Raw genomic sequence first — 20,397 nt, forward strand, 5'->3', positions numbered from 1 at the left:
TCCTCTGAAGGGTTGCTGCTGGGGAATTCTGGGAGCTGAAGTCCACCTGTTGGATGATGGCTGGGGGAATTGAAGTCCACCTGTCTTAAGAGTTGGCATGATTGAGACATACCGAATTAGTGCAATGCGTCCAGAAAAATACAACCTCCACCCCAAATCTAAGGGAGAGTTTTGACTTGCTTTAACCTAAGCCAGGGGTAGGCCACCTTGGCTCTTTTATGACTCGTGGTCTTCAACTCCCAGAATTCCTGAGCCAGCCTGGCTCAGCTTGGAAACCTCTCCCTTTCCCCTCAGCATCACTGGCTCAGGAATTCTGGGAGTTGAAGTCCACAAGTCATAAAAGAGCCTAGTTTGAAGACCTCTGCTCTAAAGGTACAAACCAGTAGTTCCACCAGGGGTAGGCCACCTTGGCTCTTTTATGACTGGTGGACTTCAGCTCCCAGAATTCCTGAGCCAGCATGGGGGAACTATGGCTTCCTTCATGACTCATGGACTTCAACTCCCAGAATTCCTGAGCCAGCATGGCTCAGCTTGGAAACCTCTCCCTTTCCCCTCAGCATGGCTGGCTTAGGAATTCTGGGAGTTGAAGTCCACAAGTCATCAAGGGAGCCATAGTTCCCCCATGCTGGCTCAGGAATTCTGGGAGTTGAAGTCCACGAGTCATAAAACAGCCAAGGTTGCCTACCCCTGGACTGGGTCTAGGCTGCTTTATGACTTGTGGACTTCAACTCTCAGAATTCCTGAGCCAGCATGAGGGAAACTTTGGCCTCTTCATGACTCGTGGACTTCAACTCCCAGAATTCCTGAGCCAGACGGCTCAGCTTGGAAACCTCCCTTTCCCCTCAGCGTGGCTGGCTCAGGAATTCTGGGAGTTGAAGCCCACCAGTCATAAAAGAGCCAAGGTGGCCTACCCCTGAACTAAGCAGATGTCCTGTGGATAAGCTGGGGAATTCTGGGAGTTGAAGTCCACAAATCTTAAAGCTTTGCCAAGGTTGGGCACCCCTGGCCTCAAGCTATGCTGTGGAGGCCCCTCAGTCATGACACCTGTCTGCTATTTCTCCAGGGTGGCGGCGAAGGCCGAGGCCTCTGTGCCGGCACCTACCACGGGGCAGAATACTTCAAGTGTAAACCCAAGTGCGGCCTTTTCCTGCCATTCAACAAACTGCAGTTTCTGTCGGCGTCAGAGGACAACCAGGTGGAGGCGAAGAGGCAGAAGGCCGATGGAATCGTGCCGGTGAAAATGGGCGACACCGTCGGCTTTTATTTAGATGACGCCTTCATGCGAGGGATCGTCCTGGAAGTGTATCAGAAAGGAAATGAGTGGCTGGTGAAAGTGTGTCCGGTAAGAAGGTCTAGAAGAGAAAATTAACGCCTGGGATTTATCTGTCGATTTTATTTGCTTGTGTCTGTCGCATTCTCAGTGCTCCAGGCGTCTCTGATTTCAAGCTCATTTTGGTGACAGAGTCCTTGATGCGGGGTTTGCTCTGCATTTAAATACAGTAGCCTACCTGCCGGTTTCGGGGATGGAGGGATATGGTGAGATGTGGTTTTTTCCTCGGTCTTTCCTAGGGTATTCCTGGAAGTCTGGCATTCAGACAAGTCAGCCCTCAACAGACCCATAGAGATAAACCGTGTTTTCACCACCGTTCAAAAGAGACCATGAAAAAGCTAAGCAATAAGGCCAGAACGCTTCTTTTCCAGCAGCCAACACCCAGATAATCAATAGCAGACAGACAACCTAGCACAGACATGTCAAACCCAAGGCCTGGAGGCCGGATGCGGCCCGCAAAGTGGTTTCATGCGGCCCGCGAAGCCATCCTGGAAACAGTGAGGGAACAGCCCCTGCTGCCTTGGCCCTGGCCCATGCTGGCCAAGAGCCAATGTGCAATTTTGTGGTGGCCATCTATGCTGAAACACATTCAGTCTTAGCTCCACAAGGCCATCTGGAAACAGCGAGGAACCAGCCCCTGCCACGTCGGTCCTGCCCCCTGGGTGCATGCTGGGGAGGTGTCACCCTTTGTGAGGAATGAAGAAATGCACCATCGCCTGGAAGTCGCCAGCAAATGGCCCTCGCCTACTTCACCTATCCGGCTTGATGGGCTCCGGGGAAGGGGTTTCGGCAGACAGCGGGGCGCTCTCCTCACAGTGCCAACAGGCTGAGCCGGGTGGACCATGCCTTGGCACTTGCACTGGTCCCACCCCCTTCTGCCAGAGACCCTCAAATCTGTCCCACTCCTGCCCAGGCCCCCACAGGCACCCTTGACCCAAACGATGTAGAGCTGGCCATGCCCACCTAATAGGCGGGCCCGGCTGAGGAATTCTGGGAGTTGAAGTCCACAAGTCATAAAAGGGCCGAGTTTGACGACCCCTGCTCTAAACCAAACGCATTGGGTTGGATGCACTTGTAAGAGGTTGGGGTCCATACAATTCTTTCCGTCCACGCATTTTGTGACTTCCTTGGATAACCAGATAGCGCTGGGCACAGTTACAAGGGATAGTGGCTTTTCTTATTTTGAGAGAGAAAAATATGAGACGCCACGCCCTTAAATCCGTTCGTTTGTTTGCTGCTTTGACAGGAATGGGAATAAAGGTTTGCAAAAGCTTGTAATGCTTGCTCGGAGGAAGGTAGAAGGAAATTGGAAACGAATCAGCTTGCGGGAGTCCGGTGTCTCTGCAGGGGACATACAGGGACAGAGGTTACCGGTGCCAAACGTGGACGCTTACAATAAAACATAGATGACAGTTAGTCGCCACGGTAATGAGATCTTTGAGGCAAGGCGCCGGAGTGATCAGAAAAGATAAAATCTGGAATGAGCTCGTCAGAGAAAAAAAGAGGCATAGAACCAATCTTAAGCCACATACAAAGACAGCAGATAAAGAGGTTTGCTCAGCTGGAGAGAATGTCTTGGGATTCCACACCATCTGGAGGCAAGGAGTTCCACTGGTTAATTGTTCTCACTGTCAGGAAGTTTCTCCTTAGTTCTAAGTTGCTTCTCTCCTTCAATCACTCAATCAATCCATCAATCAAATCAGTGAATCAGAATAGAGTTGGGAGGGACCTTGGAGGTCATCTAGTCCAACCCCCTGCTCAGGCAGGAAACCCTACACCATTTTGGACAAATGACTGTCCAGCCTCTTCTTAAAAACTTCCAGTGTTGGAGCATTCACCGCTTCTGGAGGCAGGTGGTTCCACTGGTTAATTGTTCTCACTGTCAGGAAGTTTCTCCTTAGTTCCAGGTTGCTTCTCTCCTTGATGAGTTTCCACCCGTTGCTTCTTGTCCTGCCTTCAGGTGCATGATAGCAGCGTTCCAATATTTGGAGGGCTGTCACAAAAAAAGAAGGGGGGGGTGTGTCCACCTGTTCTCCAAAGCACCAGAAGGCAGGACAAGAAACGATGGCAACTAATCAGGGAGAGAAGCGATCTGGCCTTAAGGAGAAACTTCCTGACAGTGAGGACAATTAACCAGTGGAACAACCTGCCTCCAGAAGCTGTGAATGCTCCATCACTGGAGGTTTTGAAGAAGAGACTGGACAGCCTCCTGTCTGAAATGGCATAGGGTCTCCTGCTTGAGCAGGGGGTTGGACTAGAAGACCTCCAAGGTCCCTATCAATCCTATTATTGTAGGAGATGACCAGGCCAAGCCGGAGGGAGGGAGGGACCATTAGTTTAGAATCTCTTCATGCCCACGAGAGATCTAACTCCAGCCCCCCTTGGATTCTGTTGATTCTTATCTACTGCCAATTTGCCTTGGCTGTTAGTAGTTCAGATGTACTTGCATTTTTCCGAAAGGAGACCATTTTTTTTCTCCAACTAGTGTTATTTTAAATTTACAGAGTTATTTTAAATTATCTACGAATAAAATAGAGAGGTGGGTCTCATCCACACTCTCTTTAGTGTAAAGAGGACTTCATTTCTCATAAATATAGGAAGAAAAGAAGAAATAGGGGTGACATGATAGCAGTATTCCAATATTTGAGGGGCTGCCACAAAGAAGAAGAAGAGGTCAGATTATTCTCCAAAGCACCAGAGGGCAGGACAAGAAACAATGGTTGGAAACTGACCATAGAGAGAAGCAACCTGGAATTAAGGAGAAACTTCCTAACAGTGAGGACAACTAACCAGTGGAACAGCCTGCCACCAGAAATCCTGGGCGCTCCATCACTGGAGATTTTTAAGGAGAGACTAGACAGACACTTGTCTGAAATGGTATAGGTCCTCCTGCTTGAGCAGGGGGATGGACTAGAAGACCTTCAAAGTCCCTTCTAGCTCTATTCTCTTGACTTTACTACATACTATTCTGCACAGAAAAATGCCTACCTAAAAATTGACATTTTAAAAACGGTCTTCTAGATTTGGGCAAGACTTAGTCTGAAACTCACATTTCATCTTGCCGTTGACCACATTGGGCTCTTAAGATTTAGAATCCAGTGGGGTAAGGAAGGTGACACATTGTCTGCATCTTCTCTAGCGTAAATTCATTGAAATAAATTATCTGTGGATATTCTCAATCATTCCAAGTCATGATTGTCCCAAAGGTGCTTTTTTTTCCTATAAGGCAACTGTGGCCTTCCTTATTTATTTTTCTTTGAAAGCATTTTGCTTTTCATTCAAAAAGCTCCTTCAATTTTGAGAAGACAAAAAAAAAAAAAAAGCCAAATCCAAGAAAGTCCAATTGCCTTTTGGAAAAAAAAGCCCCTACGGGACATCAAAAGCACCTTTGCGAGATCAAAATTAATTATCAAATTTATTTGCCTCCCATCTCATAGTTCAGAGGCCTCTGGGTGGGTGAACACTGCTTTTGTGTAATACCTACAGCTGTTATACGTGGGAAGAAGTATTAATACGTGAAGTATTAATAGCACTTTACAAGGCCTTGGTAAGGCCACACTTGGAATACTGCATCCAGGTTTGGTCACCACGATGTAAAAAAGATGTTGAGACTCTAAAAAGAGTGCAGAGAAGAGCAACAAAGATGATCAGGGGACTGGAGGCTAAAACATATGAAGAACGGTTGCTGGAATTGGGTATGTCTAGTTTAACGAAGAGAAGGACGAGGGGAGACAGGATAGCAGTCTTCCAGTATCTCGGGCTGCCCCAAAGAAGAGGGAGTCAAGCTATTCTCCAAAGCCCCTGAAGGCAGGACAAGAAGCAACGGATGGAAACCAATCAAGGGGAGAAGCAACCTAGAACTAAGGAGAAACTTCCTGACAGTTAGAACAATTACCAATAGAACAACCTGCCTCCAGAAGGTGAATGGTCCAACACTGGAGGATTTTAAAAAGAGACTGGACAGCCATTTGTCCGAAATGGTATAGGGTTTCCTACCTGAGCATGGGATTGGACTAGATCAAGGCTTTTCAATCGGGTACAGGTACCACCTGTGGCACATGGGCACCTGGCAGGTGGTACGTGACCATCCTAGAAAAGTGTTAGCGGGGGAGGGGAATGGGCTGAACCGGTGGCAGCACCGCATAAGCCTGAGCGAGAGACGGCTGGAGCTGCAGGGCTGTCCGGGCTCAGCGGAAGCGCCAGGATCAGTGCTGCTTTCCAGCTGATTGGCGCTTCTTCGGGGCTGTCAGGGCTCAGTGGAACTGCCGGGATCAGCACCAGGATCCAGCTGGAGCTCGGCACTGATCCTGGCGCTCCCGCTGAGCCCTGAAGAAGCGCCAATCAGCTGGAATGTTGCAGCCTCTCCAGGGTCTTGTGATTTACATTCAGAGGCTTGGCAACTGATTCGTATTTATGACGGTCACAGTGTCCCAGGGTCATGTGAAATGACCAAAACCTGCTGTAACCACCCAGCAGACGGGGGGAATAAAAACCAACCCCCCCCATCCCTGCTGCCAATCCTCAACAGAAATGCTCACAACAATGGAAACCTCGGACAGGAGGAAGAGCGCCACCAGGTGGGCAGGCAGGTGTCTTGCTCGGCTGTGCTTGGGGGGCACTTTTTTCAGTACCACTGTAACTTTGAACAATCACTAAGCAAACTGTTGTAAGTCAAGGACTATCTGTACTTTATTGCTTTTTTCCCTTTTTTTTTGTCATCAAGTTTTTGACACCTTGCTAGGCGACTGGTGGTACTCATGTTCTCATATCCTAAAAGTGGTATAATGGGTGAAAAGGTTGAAAAGCCCTGGACTAGATGACCTCCAAGGCCCCTTCCAACTTTATTATTATTATTGTTGTTTTTATTATTATTATTAATAAAGGAGAAAGTTTGCTCCATCCACAACCATCCTTCCTGCTGAGGTCTCAAAATCCAGTTAAACTTTCTCTTCTCTCTCTCTCTCTCTCTCTCTCTCTCTCTCTCTCTCTCTCTCTCTCTCTCTCTCTCTCTCTCTCTCTCTTTCTCTCTCTCTCTCTCTCTCTCTCTCACTCACTCTTTTTTTTTTTTAGGAGGAAGAGGGCTCAGCCGATGTTTTCCGAGAGATCCCTCTGGATTCAGTAGTGAAGGAGGAGCTGCTCTCCTTAGGTAAACTGATGTTCTGGATAGCCTGGAGTTTTATTTGTCCTGTTTTTGGAGTGTGGGAAGAATCCAGAGAAAGAAATATGTTGGGGGATATTAAACAGGCAGGATATATTTCCCCAAAGGATCTTAAAAGCAGAAAAGCAAGCCCAGTTTTTCTTAACCACAAAACTCAGCGGAAATCAGCTTTTAGAAATGTAGACCTAATAATCCATTCAGGAAGGTTGGAGCCAGGAAGCTAGAAGCTGACGAGATTAGGAAGACAAAGACCCCTACAATCTAAGGACAGGAAACATAATAGGATTAACCCACCAATACCAAAAGGGCACACTCAGACTCAGGTCAAAGTGCATGACACAGGAAAAGCAACGCCTCAAACAGGAACAGGAAACAACCACAAAAGCCCCAGAAGATATAAAAACTCACCCCTCCCGGCAGCAGGTAGTTAGTTTTTCCCAGAGCCATCTTTCTGTCTGACTCTGCTCTTCAATAAACTACAACCTAATAATTAACAATAATAATAATAATAATAATAATAATAATAATAATAATAATTAGTAGTAGTAGTAGTAGTAGTAGTAGTAGTGCCTTGGGTGCAATCCCAAAACAACTGGAGCACCACTTGAACGCCATTGGCATTGATAAATTCGCCATTAGTCAATTGCAAAAGGCGGCCTTACTAGGAACTGCTTCCATCCTGCGACGATATCTGTAATACCATCAAACATCCACATCTGCCTATCCCAGGTCCTGGGTAAGGACTCGATAGGTAGACAAAATGCCAAATCCAGTCTGAACATCTGGCTGACTGTGCGATGATCCGTAATAATAATGATGATGATGATGATGTTGGGAGGGACCTGGAAGGTCATCTAGTACAACCCCCTGGTCAGGGAGAAAACCCTATCCCATTTCAGACAAAGGGCTGTCCAGTCTCTTCTTAAAGACTTCCAGTGTCGAAGCACCCACAGCTTCTGGAGGCAGGTGGTTCCACTGGTTAATTGTTTTAACTGTCAGGAAGTTTCTCCTTAGTTCCAGGTTGCATTGCATTACATTGCATTGCATTGCATTGCATTGCACGCGTGACAGGCTGAGGAATTCTTGGAGTTGAAGTCCACCAGTCATCCAAGGGCCAAGTTTGAAGACCCCTGAGCTAGAAAGACAAGTTCTCTGCCCTGATCTGGTAGATGTGCTGCTAAAGCAAAGGTCTAGCACTTTCGGAGCCATAAGAGATAAAATGCAGAGTTCAAAATCCTTGCGAAAAAGTCGCTCAGGTTATTAGAAACACTCCCACTTGAATCATGGATGCAACTGTTTTCTTCGTAATGGTACCAACGTGATTTGTGATTGCTTTCCTTGAGAAGTTCTTGTTCCTTTCCCAGTCCTGAGATTTTTTTTTTTTTTTACACTTTCCCATCCCAAGAATGAACCAGGTCTGTCCTGGTCCAGTTCATGTCTCTTGGGCGAAAACTTGATAGTATTTTTTTTAACTAGCAGCAAAGGAGGTGCTTGACCAAGCGTAGAGAACAGTTCATCTGAAAGTGAGACTGTTGCAAATAATAATAATAATAGTAATACTAATAATAATAGTAAAGTTGGAAGGGACCTTGGAGATCATCTAATCCAACCCCCTGCTCAGGCAGGAAACCCTATACCATTTCGGACAAATGGCTGTGCAGTCTCCTTAAAAACTTACAGTGTTGGAGCATTCATCGCTTCTGGAGGCAGGTTGTTCCACTGGTTAATTGTTCTCACTGTCAGGAAGTTTCTCCTTAGTTCCAGGTTGCTTCTCTAGTTTCCACCCTTGCTTCTTGTCCTGCCTTCAGGCACTTTGGAGAATAGCTTGACTCCCTCTTCTTTGGGGCAGCCCCTGAGATATTGGAAGACTGCTATCATGTCCCCCCTCGTCCTTCTCTTCCTTAAACTAGACATACCCAATTCCAGCAGCCGTTCCTTGTATGTTTTAGCCTCCAGTCCCCTGATCATCTTTGTTGCTCTTCTCTGCACTCTTTCTAGAGTCTCAACATCTTTTTTACATCGTGGTGACCAAAACTGGATGAAGGATTCCAAGTGTGGCCTTACTAAGGCCTTGTCAAGTGGTATTAACCCTTCACGTGATCTTGATTCTATCCCTCTGTTAATGCAGCCCAGCACTGTGTTGGCTTTTTTGGCAGCTGCAGCACACGGCTGGCTCCTATTTAAGGTATTGTCCACTCGGACTCCGAGGTCCCTCTCACAGTTACTACTATTGAGCAAGGTACCCCCTATACTATACCTGTGCATTTGGTTTTTCTTGCCTAAATGTAGAACTTTGCTTTTTTCACCATTGAATTTCATTTTGTTAGATAACGCCCAGTGTTCAAGTCTGTCCAGATCCTCCTGTATCTTAAGCCTGTCTTCTGGAGTGTTGGCTATTCCTGCCAGCTTGGTGTCGTCTGCAAATTTGATGAGTTCCCCATCTATCCCCTCGTCCAGATCGTTGATGAAGATGTTGAAGAGCACTGGGCCCAGAACAGAGCCCTGGGGCACCCCACTACACACTTCCCTCCATGTAGATGCAGTTCCATTGAGCTTGGAGAGATACAAGGTCTTTTTTCACCCTTGAATTTCATTTTGTTAGATAGCGCCCAGTGTTCAAGTCTGTCCAGATCCTTCTGTATCTTAAGCCTGTCTTCTGGAGTGTTGGCTATTCCTGCCAGCTTGGTGTCGTCTGCAAATTTGATGAGTTCCCCATCTATCTCCTCGTCCAGATTGTTGATGAAGATGTTGAAGAGCACCTGGCCCAGAACAGAGCCCTGGGGCACCCCACTACACACTAAATAGTCAAGGATCTCCAAACAGGAGGTCACACCTGTTCCTATCTGAGCTTTTAGCAAGGAGGAAAGCGAAGCGTCCTCAAATCGGAATTAAAAGGATTCCCCAGAAATAGACACACAGGGATTGTTTTTCTCTGTTTGATATAGACCAGGATTCTGGGCTCCAGGAATATCTCAAGCACAAGAGGAGCGAAAGTACAGAGCATCCGGCAGACGGGACCTGCTCTCTGGATGTCAACTCCGTGGTCCAGATCAACTTAGACAAGGGACGTGCTGTGACGGGGACCATCCGTTGGATCGGCTGCCTGCCTAATGCCCAGCAAAGGATGGCTGGGATTGAGTTGGTAAGCACCTCATCCCGTGTAATGTGTTCCTAGGCTTGTTCTCTCTTTGATGTGGACTTCGGGTTTTAAGCAAGATCGGCACCCAGAGCCCAAAGCTATGCCCGTGGATGCCCGTAGAATAGAAACTTCCTTCATCCCCAGCAGCTGGGCCCACTGGTGCCAGATGCCCCGAAGATGAAATGGATTCGTTGCTCTCGTTGGATTCTCTCTGCTGATCTTTCCGGAGCCAGCAGGCATTTGAAGTCTGCTGATCAAAGGACACTAATCTTTGGGGGTGTTGCCTTCTGTCTTTCTCTTGCCCCTGAGGGGATCATGAGGGAGCTTGCGTTATTTATGGTGCCTTGAGTCCATGTCTGTCTGTCTCTCTCTCTCTCTCTGTCTTTCTTTCTCCCTACTTACCTACCAACCTACTTACCTACGTGTGTGTATCTCTGTGTTTGTGTGTGTGTCTGCCTGTCTGTCTCTCTCTCTCTCTATCTATCTATCTATCTATCTATCTATCTACGTGTCTGTCTGTCTGTCTCTCTCCCCCTCACCTACTTACCTACCTACGTACTTGTCTTTGTCTGTCTGTCTCCCCCCCACCTACCTACCTACGTACTTGTCTCTGTCTGTGTCTCCCCCCACCTACCTACCTACGTACTTGTGTCTGTCTCTCTGTCTATCTATCTATCTATCTATCTATCTATCTATCTATCTATCTATCTATCTATCCATCCATCTCTCTCTCCCCCACCTACCTTCCTACGTACTTGTCTGTGTCTGTCTACCTACCTACCTACCTACCTACCTACCTACCTACCTACCTACGTCTGTCTGTCTGTCTGCTTGCCTACCTACATCTGTCTGTCTGTCTACCTAGCTACCTACCTACCTACGTCTATCTGTCTACATACCTACATATCTGTCTGTCTGTCTGTCTATCTATATCTCTCTAATCTCTATCTATCTATCTAATCTATCTAATCTCTCTCGTATGTCTCTGTCTGTCTGTCTGTCTATCTCTCTCTCTCCCCATTATCTGTCTGTCTGTCTGTCTGTCTGTCTATCTATCTATCTATCTATCTATCTATCTATCTATCTATCTATCTATCTATCGTGTGTGCGTAAATATTCTTATACAAAGGGGAACACACACACACCCCACGGAGCCCACTGCCAAGACCTCTTTGCAGGTAGTTCTCAACTTATAATAGTTCATTTAGCGACCATTCAAATTTACAATGGCACTGAAATAAATGGCCATTTTTCACCCTGACGATCGTTGCAGCCTCCCCAGGGTCAGGTGATCAAAATTCGGCCATTTGGCAATTCAGTCATATTTCTGATGGTTTCAGAGTCCTGGGGTCATGTGATCGATCCCCTTTTGACAAGCAACGTCACGGGGGAAGCCAGATTCACTCAACGACCGCGTTGTTAACAACTGCAGTGATTCACTTAACAACATGGCAAGAAAAGTCGTAAAGGGGGGGAAAAAAACCAAACAAATGTGTCACTTAGCAACAGAAAGTTTAGGCTTGGTTGTGTTCATAATGAGCCGAGGTGGCGCAGCAGTTAGGGTGCAGTACTGCAGGCCACTTTAGCTGACTGTGTTCAACAGGTCAGCGGTTCAAATCTCACTGGCTCAAGGTTGACTCAGTCTTCCATCCTTCCGGGGTAGGTAAAAGGAGGACCCAGATTGTTGGGGGCAATGGAAATATATATATATATATACATTGCTTACTGGTGTACACCGCTTAGAGAGTGCTTGCACTTAAAGCGGTATATAAGTCTCATAAATAAATAAATAAATAAATAAATAAGTCAAGGACTCCCTGTAGTAGGGAAGAGGGGCTTAAAGGCGGGGAAAAAAAAAAAGAACATTAACTTCCAACTCTTTTCAGGGCAGTGGAATAAAAGCCACAAAATGGTAGCCCCAACTTTTTTTACTTTTGCATATTTAATAGATTCCAGCCATTTCTCTAACAACGAAGGTACCCAACCAGCAGATCCCAAAGTCAGCATTTCGTCCTTGATTCCAATCGTGACCTGATCATGATCTTCCTTCCTCTAGTCCAGCGGTTCTCAGCCGGTGGGTCGGGACCCCATTTGGGATCGAACGACCATTTCACGGGAGTCACCAAACAACGCAGTCCGCCATTTTCCCCCCTTTTCCTTAGCTGTGCTACTCCCTTTTATTCTCTTGGCTTTTGAAAGCCAATAGAATAGACTCTCTTGAATAGAGTCTCATTCTATTGGCTTTCAAAAGCCAATAGGAATTGTCCAGGCTGTCTCTGCCCTGCTGAGCCTGCCAAAAGCCCCATTCTGCAAACGGTGCTGCACCAGTTGAATAGTCCTCGACTTACAACCGGTTGGGGGTGGCGGCATTAAAAAGGTTGAGAACCACTGCTCTAGTCAATGCCCAGGAGGTATTTCTGATCACCCTCATTGGATTGGCTTGCTTGAGACCTGTTATCCCCCCTGACAGGATGAAGAGAATAACAGCCTTTCCAACGGAGAGTGGCAAGGTGTGCGCTACTTTACCTGTCCTCCCCATCGGGCCCTTTTCGTGCGGCTGGAATCGTGCCAACCAGATTCGCGCTTTCAGGGGAACAAGTGCCTGTTTCAGGAGCCTTCTGAATTCAGTAAGTCCCTTCCCTGCCGCGGCTGGATGCACCGAATCCTCAGTGGGCCTCAGTTTGAACCCTGGGTCGTGGCAAGACAATGGGCGTATGTGATTACTGATTTATTTGTAAGTAACTCCGTAGAGCAAACATACCTGCAATTCTTTCTTCCTCCTGTTTCCCTCCGAGCAAGAACCCTGTGAGGTGGGTTAGGTTGAGAGAGAGCGAATGGCCCAAAGTCACCCATTTGGCATTCATCCCTAAGGAGGGACTAGAACTCCCAGTCTCCTTGTGATTGGCCCAAGGTCACCCAGTCAGCTTTCATGCCTAAGGCGGGACTAGAACTCACCGTCTCCAGGTTATTGACCCAAAGTCACCCAGTCAGCTTTCATGCCTAACGCAGGACTAGAATTCATCGTCTCCTAGTGATTGACTCAAAGTCACCCAGTCAGCTTTCATGCCTAAGGCAGAACTAGAACTCACCGTCTCCAGGTTATTGACCCAAAGTCACCCAGTCAGCTTTCATGCCTAAGGCAGAATTAGAACTCACCGTCTCCAGGTTATTGACCCAAAGTCACCCAGTCAGCTTTCATGCTTGAGGCAGTGCTAGAACTCACTGTCTCCTGGTGATTAGCTCAGAGTCATCCAGCCAGCTTTCATGGCTTACTCTCCCCTGTTTTCTAGATGCCTTAACCAGTAGACCAAAGTGGTTGTAGTTAAAGTGTTCTTAGCAGATGGCTCTTTACTCTTTGCCTAAGTGTGTCCAGGGATAGGGACCCCACCATCTTTCTAGGTCAGTGGTGGTGAACCTCGGAGCCCTCTCTGTGGGCACACGTGCCGTTGCCCCAGCCTTGTCTCCCCCTGCGACCCCCTCCTCTCCAGCAGACCCCCTGAAGGAGACTGGCCCCCGAGTGTGGCCCACACGGAGCAGCGCAGCCAAGGACATGGTAGCCAGGCAGCGTAGACAAGACTCTGCCCTCACGCCCCATCATGCACAGTTGATGCTGCAGGGCGCGGGCAGAGGGTGTGGCCGTCATAGCGCTACTGGGCTACCTGGGCGATTGGCGGGCCCTGGAGGCGGTGAGTGGTCCCGTGGGCAGGTGGGGTGGGGAATGGGGGGGCAGAGTGGGGGTGGGCAGGGGGGGTGGAGCGGGGGCGGGGCCAGTTTTTGGGAACTTGGTTTCTAAAAGGTTTGCCATCACTGTTCTAGGTGATGTGGCTGATCCTCAAACAGGAGAAACAAGACGCTCATATGAGTCTGGGGGTTGGGGTGGGGAGGGAAGACGTCCTGCCAATGGAAAAGCCACCTGCCTCCAAAGTGTAGAACTTCACAAGTCTCAAACCAAAATACGACAATTCGAAAATAAGCCTCCGTTTGGTTATCAACGACAGACACTCGCAGGCACAGGGCTTTTATTACACACATTAGACAAGTACCACATTACATTATTTTTTTAAAATGTAGTTTTATTCATTTATAACCTAAAATGTGAAAATACAAAAAGCAAATAGTAAGGGACAACAGTGGAAGAAGGGAAAGCAAAAAAGGTGTGAAGAAAGGGAGGGGACGAAACAAAAGGCATTGACTTCCGACTCTGTCTGTGGCAGTAAACTCAGACACTAAAATCGAATCTCAACTTTTTACATTTCTATAGCAGTATGCACTAGCCCAATGGTTCTTAACCTTTTTGAACGAATCGCCCCCTTGAGCCAATGAGGAAGTTGTCATCGCCCCCTCCCCCAACATAACCTCTCAATCACAACATAGGAAATAATTCTTCAATTTATGCAAACACTTTTTTTTTGTTTTCTTTAAAATTGTTATCAGGACGTATCGATGCAAATAATTTATTTCCAGGCTTTTCCCCATATCTCCCATATTCTGGCCAATGGCGTGCCACTGTATGGGTAGAGGCTGCTGCGCAACGCGCATGAAGATAAGCGATGCATATTCACATATGTACGCCGTTCTGTACTGAAGCTAGCTGGAGGAACATTTGAAAACACAATTCAATCCACTAATAGCGAGCGATCTGATGTTTTTGTACAACAGATATATAGCGATTCACTATACGAAAACGTCTCAAAAGTGTCCCCAAAACGTCTCGCTCCATCACCCCCTTTTCGTTCCATCACCCCCCTGAAAAATGAAATCGCCCCCTGGGGAGCAATATCGCCCAGGTTAAGAACCACTGCACTAGCCAATTCTGTATCGGCCAATCAGTCTAATCGGTAAAACCCAAAATCAGGATACCGTTTTTTGGCCACCTCAAGCAAGAAGCCCAGAAGCGGTTTCCAAGTAGAAACAAAAGGACTTATGTTATTTTCTTTCATCAGCACAGTCAATTTGGCCATTGCATTACTTTTCGACATACTCGCCTTTCAAACTTGTCATAACGTCTTACATGGTTTGAAATTCCTTAGTCATCGTCGCTCGGCACCAAATCTGGGCTATGGGGAGGTGTGATGAAAAACATCCCAACGGAACTGCTTCGAAAGTCCTTGGGTGCGTCTAGCGATGTGCGGCTGAGCATTGTCGCGAACCGACGCCACACCGGAAGTCAGCAGGCCCCGACGCTTGTTATGGATGGCTCGCCTGAGCTTTCGTAACACAGGGGTCCCCAACCTTGGCAACTTTCAAAGCCTGTGGACTTCAACTCCCAGAATTCCCCATCCATAACAAGCGTTGAGGCCTGCTGACTTCCGGAGTGGCGTCGGTTCGCGACAATGCTCGCCCACACACTGCTAGACGCACCCAAGGACTTTCGAAGCAGTTCCGTTGGGATGTTTGTTTTTTTTTAATTAAAAGTTTTAGAAATTTTTTACAATATATAACCCCAAACCCTCCCACCCCTCCCCCCTCCCCCACTTCCCAGAGCTGATTACAGGGTTACAAATAAACAATCATAATTTAACTAACATTACCCAACTCTACTAACAATCAAATCCATAACATACTTTAACTCCTTTTTCAAAACAAATATTAACAAATTAAAAATAAAAATAACAATACGGTTAAACCATAACACTAAAAATAGTATAAATTCGATCATATTAAACTATTAACAATAACCTAGAATCTACTCGTAAGCAAGATAATACTTTTCAGCCTCATATTTCTTTTGAATCTAATCAATCCATCTTCTCCAAACCAAAATGTATTTTTCTTGTGAATGGTCCTTCAAATAAGCGGAAATTTTTGCCATTTCTGCTAAGTTAGACACCTTAAGTATCCGTTCTTCCATAGTAGGCAAAGAGTTTTTCTTCCAATTTTGCCCCACCAGTAATCTTGCAGCTGTTACAAGATTCAACATCAAATTCATTTCTTTAACATCAAAATCAACCGTAATACCCACCGTTGGGATGTTTTTGATCACCCACCTCCCCGTAGCCCAGATTTGGTGCCGAGTCACGACGACTAAGGAATTTCAAACGGTGTAAGACGTTACGACAGGGGCCTCAGTTTGAAAGACTTGTTATGGATGGCTCGTCTGAGCTTTCGTAACGCAGGGGTCCCCAAGCTTGGCAACTTGAAGACCTGTGGACTTCAACTGTCAGAATTCCCCGCTGGCTGGGGGATTCTGGGAGTTGAAGTCCACGGGTCTTAAAGTTGCCAGGGTTGGGGACCCCTATGGTAACGTTTCACAGCAGACGTCTGAATTGATGCTCGAACCACGCTCCGTGAACGTCACTAGCCGTACTCCTTTGGCATCTTCACCATTTGGCGGGATTTCCTAGGGCACCCTATCTGATGGGGTATTGGTTCACAATAATGTCCGCCCACACAGCACTAGACCTCTTCTTCTTCTTCTTCTTCTTCTTCTTCTTCTTCTTCTTCTTCTTCTTCTTCTTCTTCTTCTTCTTCTTCTTCTTCTTCTTCTTCTTCTTCCTCTTCTTCTTCTTCCTTCTTATTCTTCTTCTTTTTCCTTCTTATTCTTTCTTCTTCTTCCTCCTCCTCCTCCTCCTCCTCCTTCTTCTTTTTCTTCTTCTTCTTCGTCTTCTTCTTCTTTCTTCTTCCTCTTCCTCCTCCTCCTCCTTCTTTTTCTTCTTCTTCTTTTTCCTTCTTCTTATTTATTTATTTATTTATTTTCAAATATTTATATGCCGCCCAATCCCAAAGGACTCAGGGCGGTGTACAAAGTTAAAACAATCATAAAACAATAAAATAATAAAATAATACAGTCTTCTTCTTCTTCCTTCCTCCTCCTCCTCCTCCTCTTCCTCCTCCTTCTTCTTCCTTCTTCTTCTTCCTCTTCTTCTTCCTTCTTCTTCCTCCTCCTCCTCCTCCTCCTCCTCCTTCTTCTTCTTCCTTCTCCTTCTTCTTCTTCTTTTTCCTATGATTATGATGATTTGAGCAGAGATTCCTGCTCTGTTCCAGGTGAGGCCGACAGTCCGTCTGTTCTGAGCAACTCCCCACCGCTGAGAGATGACGTGGCCGTGAACGTCCTCAAAGGGCGGATGAGAGGGATCCAAGGCCACTGCAACTCCTGCTACATGGACGCAGCCCTGTTCAGGTTGGCAGCCCTCCCCAGCTTCCTTTCCCCCTCGGGGGGCTCTGCTTGTGGATAGCGTTGCTCTCCCTTCTCTCCGCCTCGTCTCCCCGTACATCTCTTGGTCCTCCGACCCGGTGGAGTGACCGGCCTCTCCTATCTCGCCACAGCCTCTTCTCCTGCACCTCGGTGTTGGACTCCATGCTGTATAAGCCCCCTCACCCCGCCGATGGGCGCATCCAGGAGATCCTGCGGGACAAGATCGTGAACCCTCTGAGGCAGTAAGTGGCTCTCCGGCTCTTCTCGTCAGCTGCTTCGGAAAGCCTCTGAGAGACAGACCGGGGACTGGAGGGTCAAGCACAGGAAGGGGGAGTGGCTAGTCTGGAGAAAAGAAGGACGAGGGGGGACATGAGAGCAGGGTTCCAGTATCTCAGGGGCTGCCATAAAGAAGAGGGGGGGGGTCAAGCTCTTGTCCAAAGTCACCCGAAGGCAGGACAAGAAGCGACGGATGGAAACTCATCAAAGAGAAAAGCAAGCTAGAACCAAGGGGGAATTTCCTGACAGTGAGGACAATTAACCGGTGGAACTCCTTGCCTCCAGAAGTGGTGAATGCTCCAACACTGGAGGTTTTTAAGAAGAGTCTGGGCAGCCATTGGTCTGAAGTGGTAAAGGGTCTCCTGCTTGAGCAGTGGGCTGGACTAGATGACCTCCGAGGTCCCTTCCAGCTCTGTGATTCTGCAAGGGCCTCCTGCTTGAGCAAGGGGCTGGACTAGATGACCTCCAAGGCCCCTTCCAGCTCACTGATTCTGCAAGGGTCTCCTGCTTGAGCAGGGGGCTGGACTAGAGGACCTCCAAGGCCCCTTCCAAGTCTGTGATTCTGCAAGGGTCTCCTGCTTGAGCAGGGGGCTGGACTAGATGACCTCCAAGGCCCCTTCCAGCTCAGTGATTCTGCAAGGGTCTCCTGCTTGAGCAAGGGGCTGGACTAGATGACCTCCAAGGCCCCTTCCAGCTCAGTGATTCTGCAAGGGTCTCCTGCTTGAGCAGGGGGCTGGACTAGATGACCTCCAAGGTCCCTTCCAGCTCTATTAGTCTATTGCAGGTAGTCCTTCACTTAGGACCACAGCTGAGCCCCAAATTTCCATCGCTAAGGGAGACCCTTGTGAAGTGAGTTTTGTCTCATTTTATGACCTTTCCTGCCACCGTTGTTAAGGGGATCCCTGCCGTGACCCCAGGACGCTGCAGCCCTCATAAAGGCGACTCAGTGGGGCGTGCCGTCCGAACTTGGGTCCCCGGGAACTGAAGCCAGGATGTAGCTACGTTTTTCTTTGCCTTCACCTTTCCAAAGCAGAACAAATTGAGCCCAGTTTTGTCGTCGAGGCCCGGGGTGCGAAGAAATGGGGTTTGGGTGGTCCAGTGTGCAGATCGGGGGGGGGGGCAGGAATTTAGTTTTTCGGTTGTGTTGTGAGGTTTTCCTTTTTTGCCTGTGTCGTAAACAGGAAGGGCTTTGTCGCTGCCAAGAGCGTAATGGATCTTCGGTATCAGCTGACTGAAAAGGGAGAGTCTTCCAGTTTTGCTACTTCGGAAAAAGGTGCTCTTCCTTTCTTTCTTTCTTTCTTTCTTTCTTTCTTTCTTTCTTTCTTTCTTTCTTTCTTTCTTTCTTTCTTTCTTTCTTTCTTTCTTTCTCTCTCTCTCTCTTTCTCTTTTTCTTTCTCTCTTTTTCTCTTTCTCTTTCTCTTTTTCTTTCTTTCTCTTTCTTTCCCTTCCTTCCTTCCTTCCTTCCTTCCTTTCTTCCTTTCTTTCTCTCTTTCCTTCCTTTCTTTCTTTCTCTTTCTTTCTCTTTCTCTTTTTCTTTCTTTCCCTTCCTTCCTTCCTTTCTTTCTTTCTTTCTTTCTTTCTTTCTTTCTTTCTTTCTTTCTTTCTCTCTTTCCTTCCTTTCTTTCTCTCTCTTTTTTTTCTTTCTCTTTCTTTTTCTTTCTCTTTATTTCTTTCTCTCTTTCTTTCTTTCTTTCTCTCTCTTTCCTTCCTTTCTTTCTTTCTCTTTCTTTCTTTCTTTCTCTTTCTTCTTTCCTTTCTCTTTTTCTTTTTCTTTCTTTCTCTTTCTTTCTCTTTCTTTCTTTCTCTTTCTCTCTTCCTTTCTTTCACTCTCTTTTTCTTTCTTTCTCTTTCTTTCTCTTTCTTTCTTTCTCTTTCTCTTTCTTTCTCTTTCTCTTTCTTTCTCTTTCTCTTTTTCTTTCTTTTTCTTTCTCTTTCTTCCTTTCTTTCTCTTTTTCTTTCTTTCTCTTTTTTTCTTTTTCTTTCTTTCTCTCTCTCTCTCTCTCTCTCTCTTTCTTTTTCTCAATTTGTATCGTGAGATTCTGATTTCAAAATTGGGGGGAGGGGATGAAAACGGACCTGGGTTCACAGAGTCGCTGATTTTCGCGGGAGCGATGGGGCAGGAGGTAGAGATTATCAACTAGATTCCCATGCTGAGCAGCGGTTTTATGATCCGTGTTTTATCTAACTAGAACTGGCTGGGCTGTGCCAAAGTTAAGAGAGAAAGGGCAAAATAAGTTTTAAAAATTCCCCTAGTTAATTCCGTGCAGCGCTACAGAGCTCCAGAAATCGTGGGCGCTCCATCCCTGGAGATTTAAGAAGAGGCTAGACAGTCACTTGTCTGGTATATAGGTTCTCCTGCTTGAGCAGGGGGCTGGACTAGAAGACCTCCAGGGTCCCTTCCAGCTTCTGTTCGATTCAAACCTCTTGTGTCAGAATGGTTAGAACAATTAACCAGTGGAACAGCTTGCCTCCAGAGGTTGTGAGTGCTCCATCACTGGAAGTTTTGAAGAGGAAAATTGGATAACCATTAGTCTGAAATGGCAGAGGCTCTCCTGTTTGAGCAGGGGGTTGGACTAGAAGACTTCCAAGCTCTATTCATTTATTCTCCAAAGCACCTGAAGGCAGAACAAGAAGCAACAGATGGAAACTGACCAAAGAGAGAAGCAACCTGGAATTAAGGAGAAGCTTCCTAACAGTGAGGACAACTAACCAGTGGAACAGAAGTTGCTCCAGAAGTTGTGAATGCTCCAACACTGGAGGCTTTTAAAAAGAGACTGGACAACCATGTGTCTGGGATGGTCTAGAGGTCTCCTGCCTGAGCAGGGGGTTGGACTAGATGACCTCCAAGGTCCCTTCCAACTCTGTTGTTCTGTATTCTGATTGGTCAATTGCTGCTAAATTATTAAAGGCTGGCCATGGCAGGAACTGAGGACTCTCAGTTTGGATGAGGGAGGCACCATGGATGAAAACCCCCTCCATTCCCAGCGGCCATAACCTCTTTCCTATAGTATGCATTACTTTTTGTGGGGTTTACACCCCATTTTAATCCAGAGAAGTTTACAAAACCTTGAGAAGAAAAGGCAGGAAAAGAAACAGCAGGGAACTATGTTGTAATGGAGAGAGAGGAAGAGCTATTTGTGATAGGGAAAATTTTTTTCAATGAATGATCTATTATTAACGATACCTGAAATCCCAACTATATATTTATTAAAATGTAATTGGAGTATGACAACTGTAATTAGTAAAACTTAAAAAACAGGATACAGATTATTATAATCACATGTGATTGATGATTTTTGTTCGATTGAACTTTACCTAAAATTGTATTAATTTTAATAAGCAATACTATATTTAGGAAA

General features: G+C 46.6%; 1 protein-coding gene across 2 annotated transcripts in view; it reads left to right on the forward strand.

Annotated features, from left to right (window-relative positions):
• Positions 1-20,397, forward strand: part of LOC120319637 (ubiquitin carboxyl-terminal hydrolase CYLD-like) — a 44,180-nt gene that overhangs the window by 6,804 nt on the left and 16,979 nt on the right. For both annotated transcript variants that reach the window (XM_039368712.1, XM_039368713.1), the window contains exons 3-9: positions 1,064-1,342; positions 6,401-6,476; positions 9,434-9,630; positions 12,098-12,254; positions 16,612-16,747; positions 16,894-17,004; positions 18,220-18,311. In XM_039368712.1, coding sequence (XP_039224646.1) covers positions 1,064-1,342; positions 6,401-6,476; positions 9,434-9,630; positions 12,098-12,254; positions 16,612-16,747; positions 16,894-17,004; positions 18,220-18,311 — 1,048 coding nt within the window. The remainder of the gene's footprint in view (positions 1-1,063; positions 1,343-6,400; positions 6,477-9,433; positions 9,631-12,097; positions 12,255-16,611; positions 16,748-16,893; positions 17,005-18,219; positions 18,312-20,397) is intronic.

The sequence above is a fragment of the Crotalus tigris genome, unplaced genomic scaffold (genome assembly GCF_016545835.1).
Source record: "Crotalus tigris isolate CLP2741 ecotype Arizona unplaced genomic scaffold, ASM1654583v1 scf7180000020908.629646, whole genome shotgun sequence".
In the NCBI taxonomy this organism is placed as follows: domain Eukaryota; kingdom Metazoa; phylum Chordata; class Lepidosauria; order Squamata; family Viperidae; genus Crotalus; species Crotalus tigris.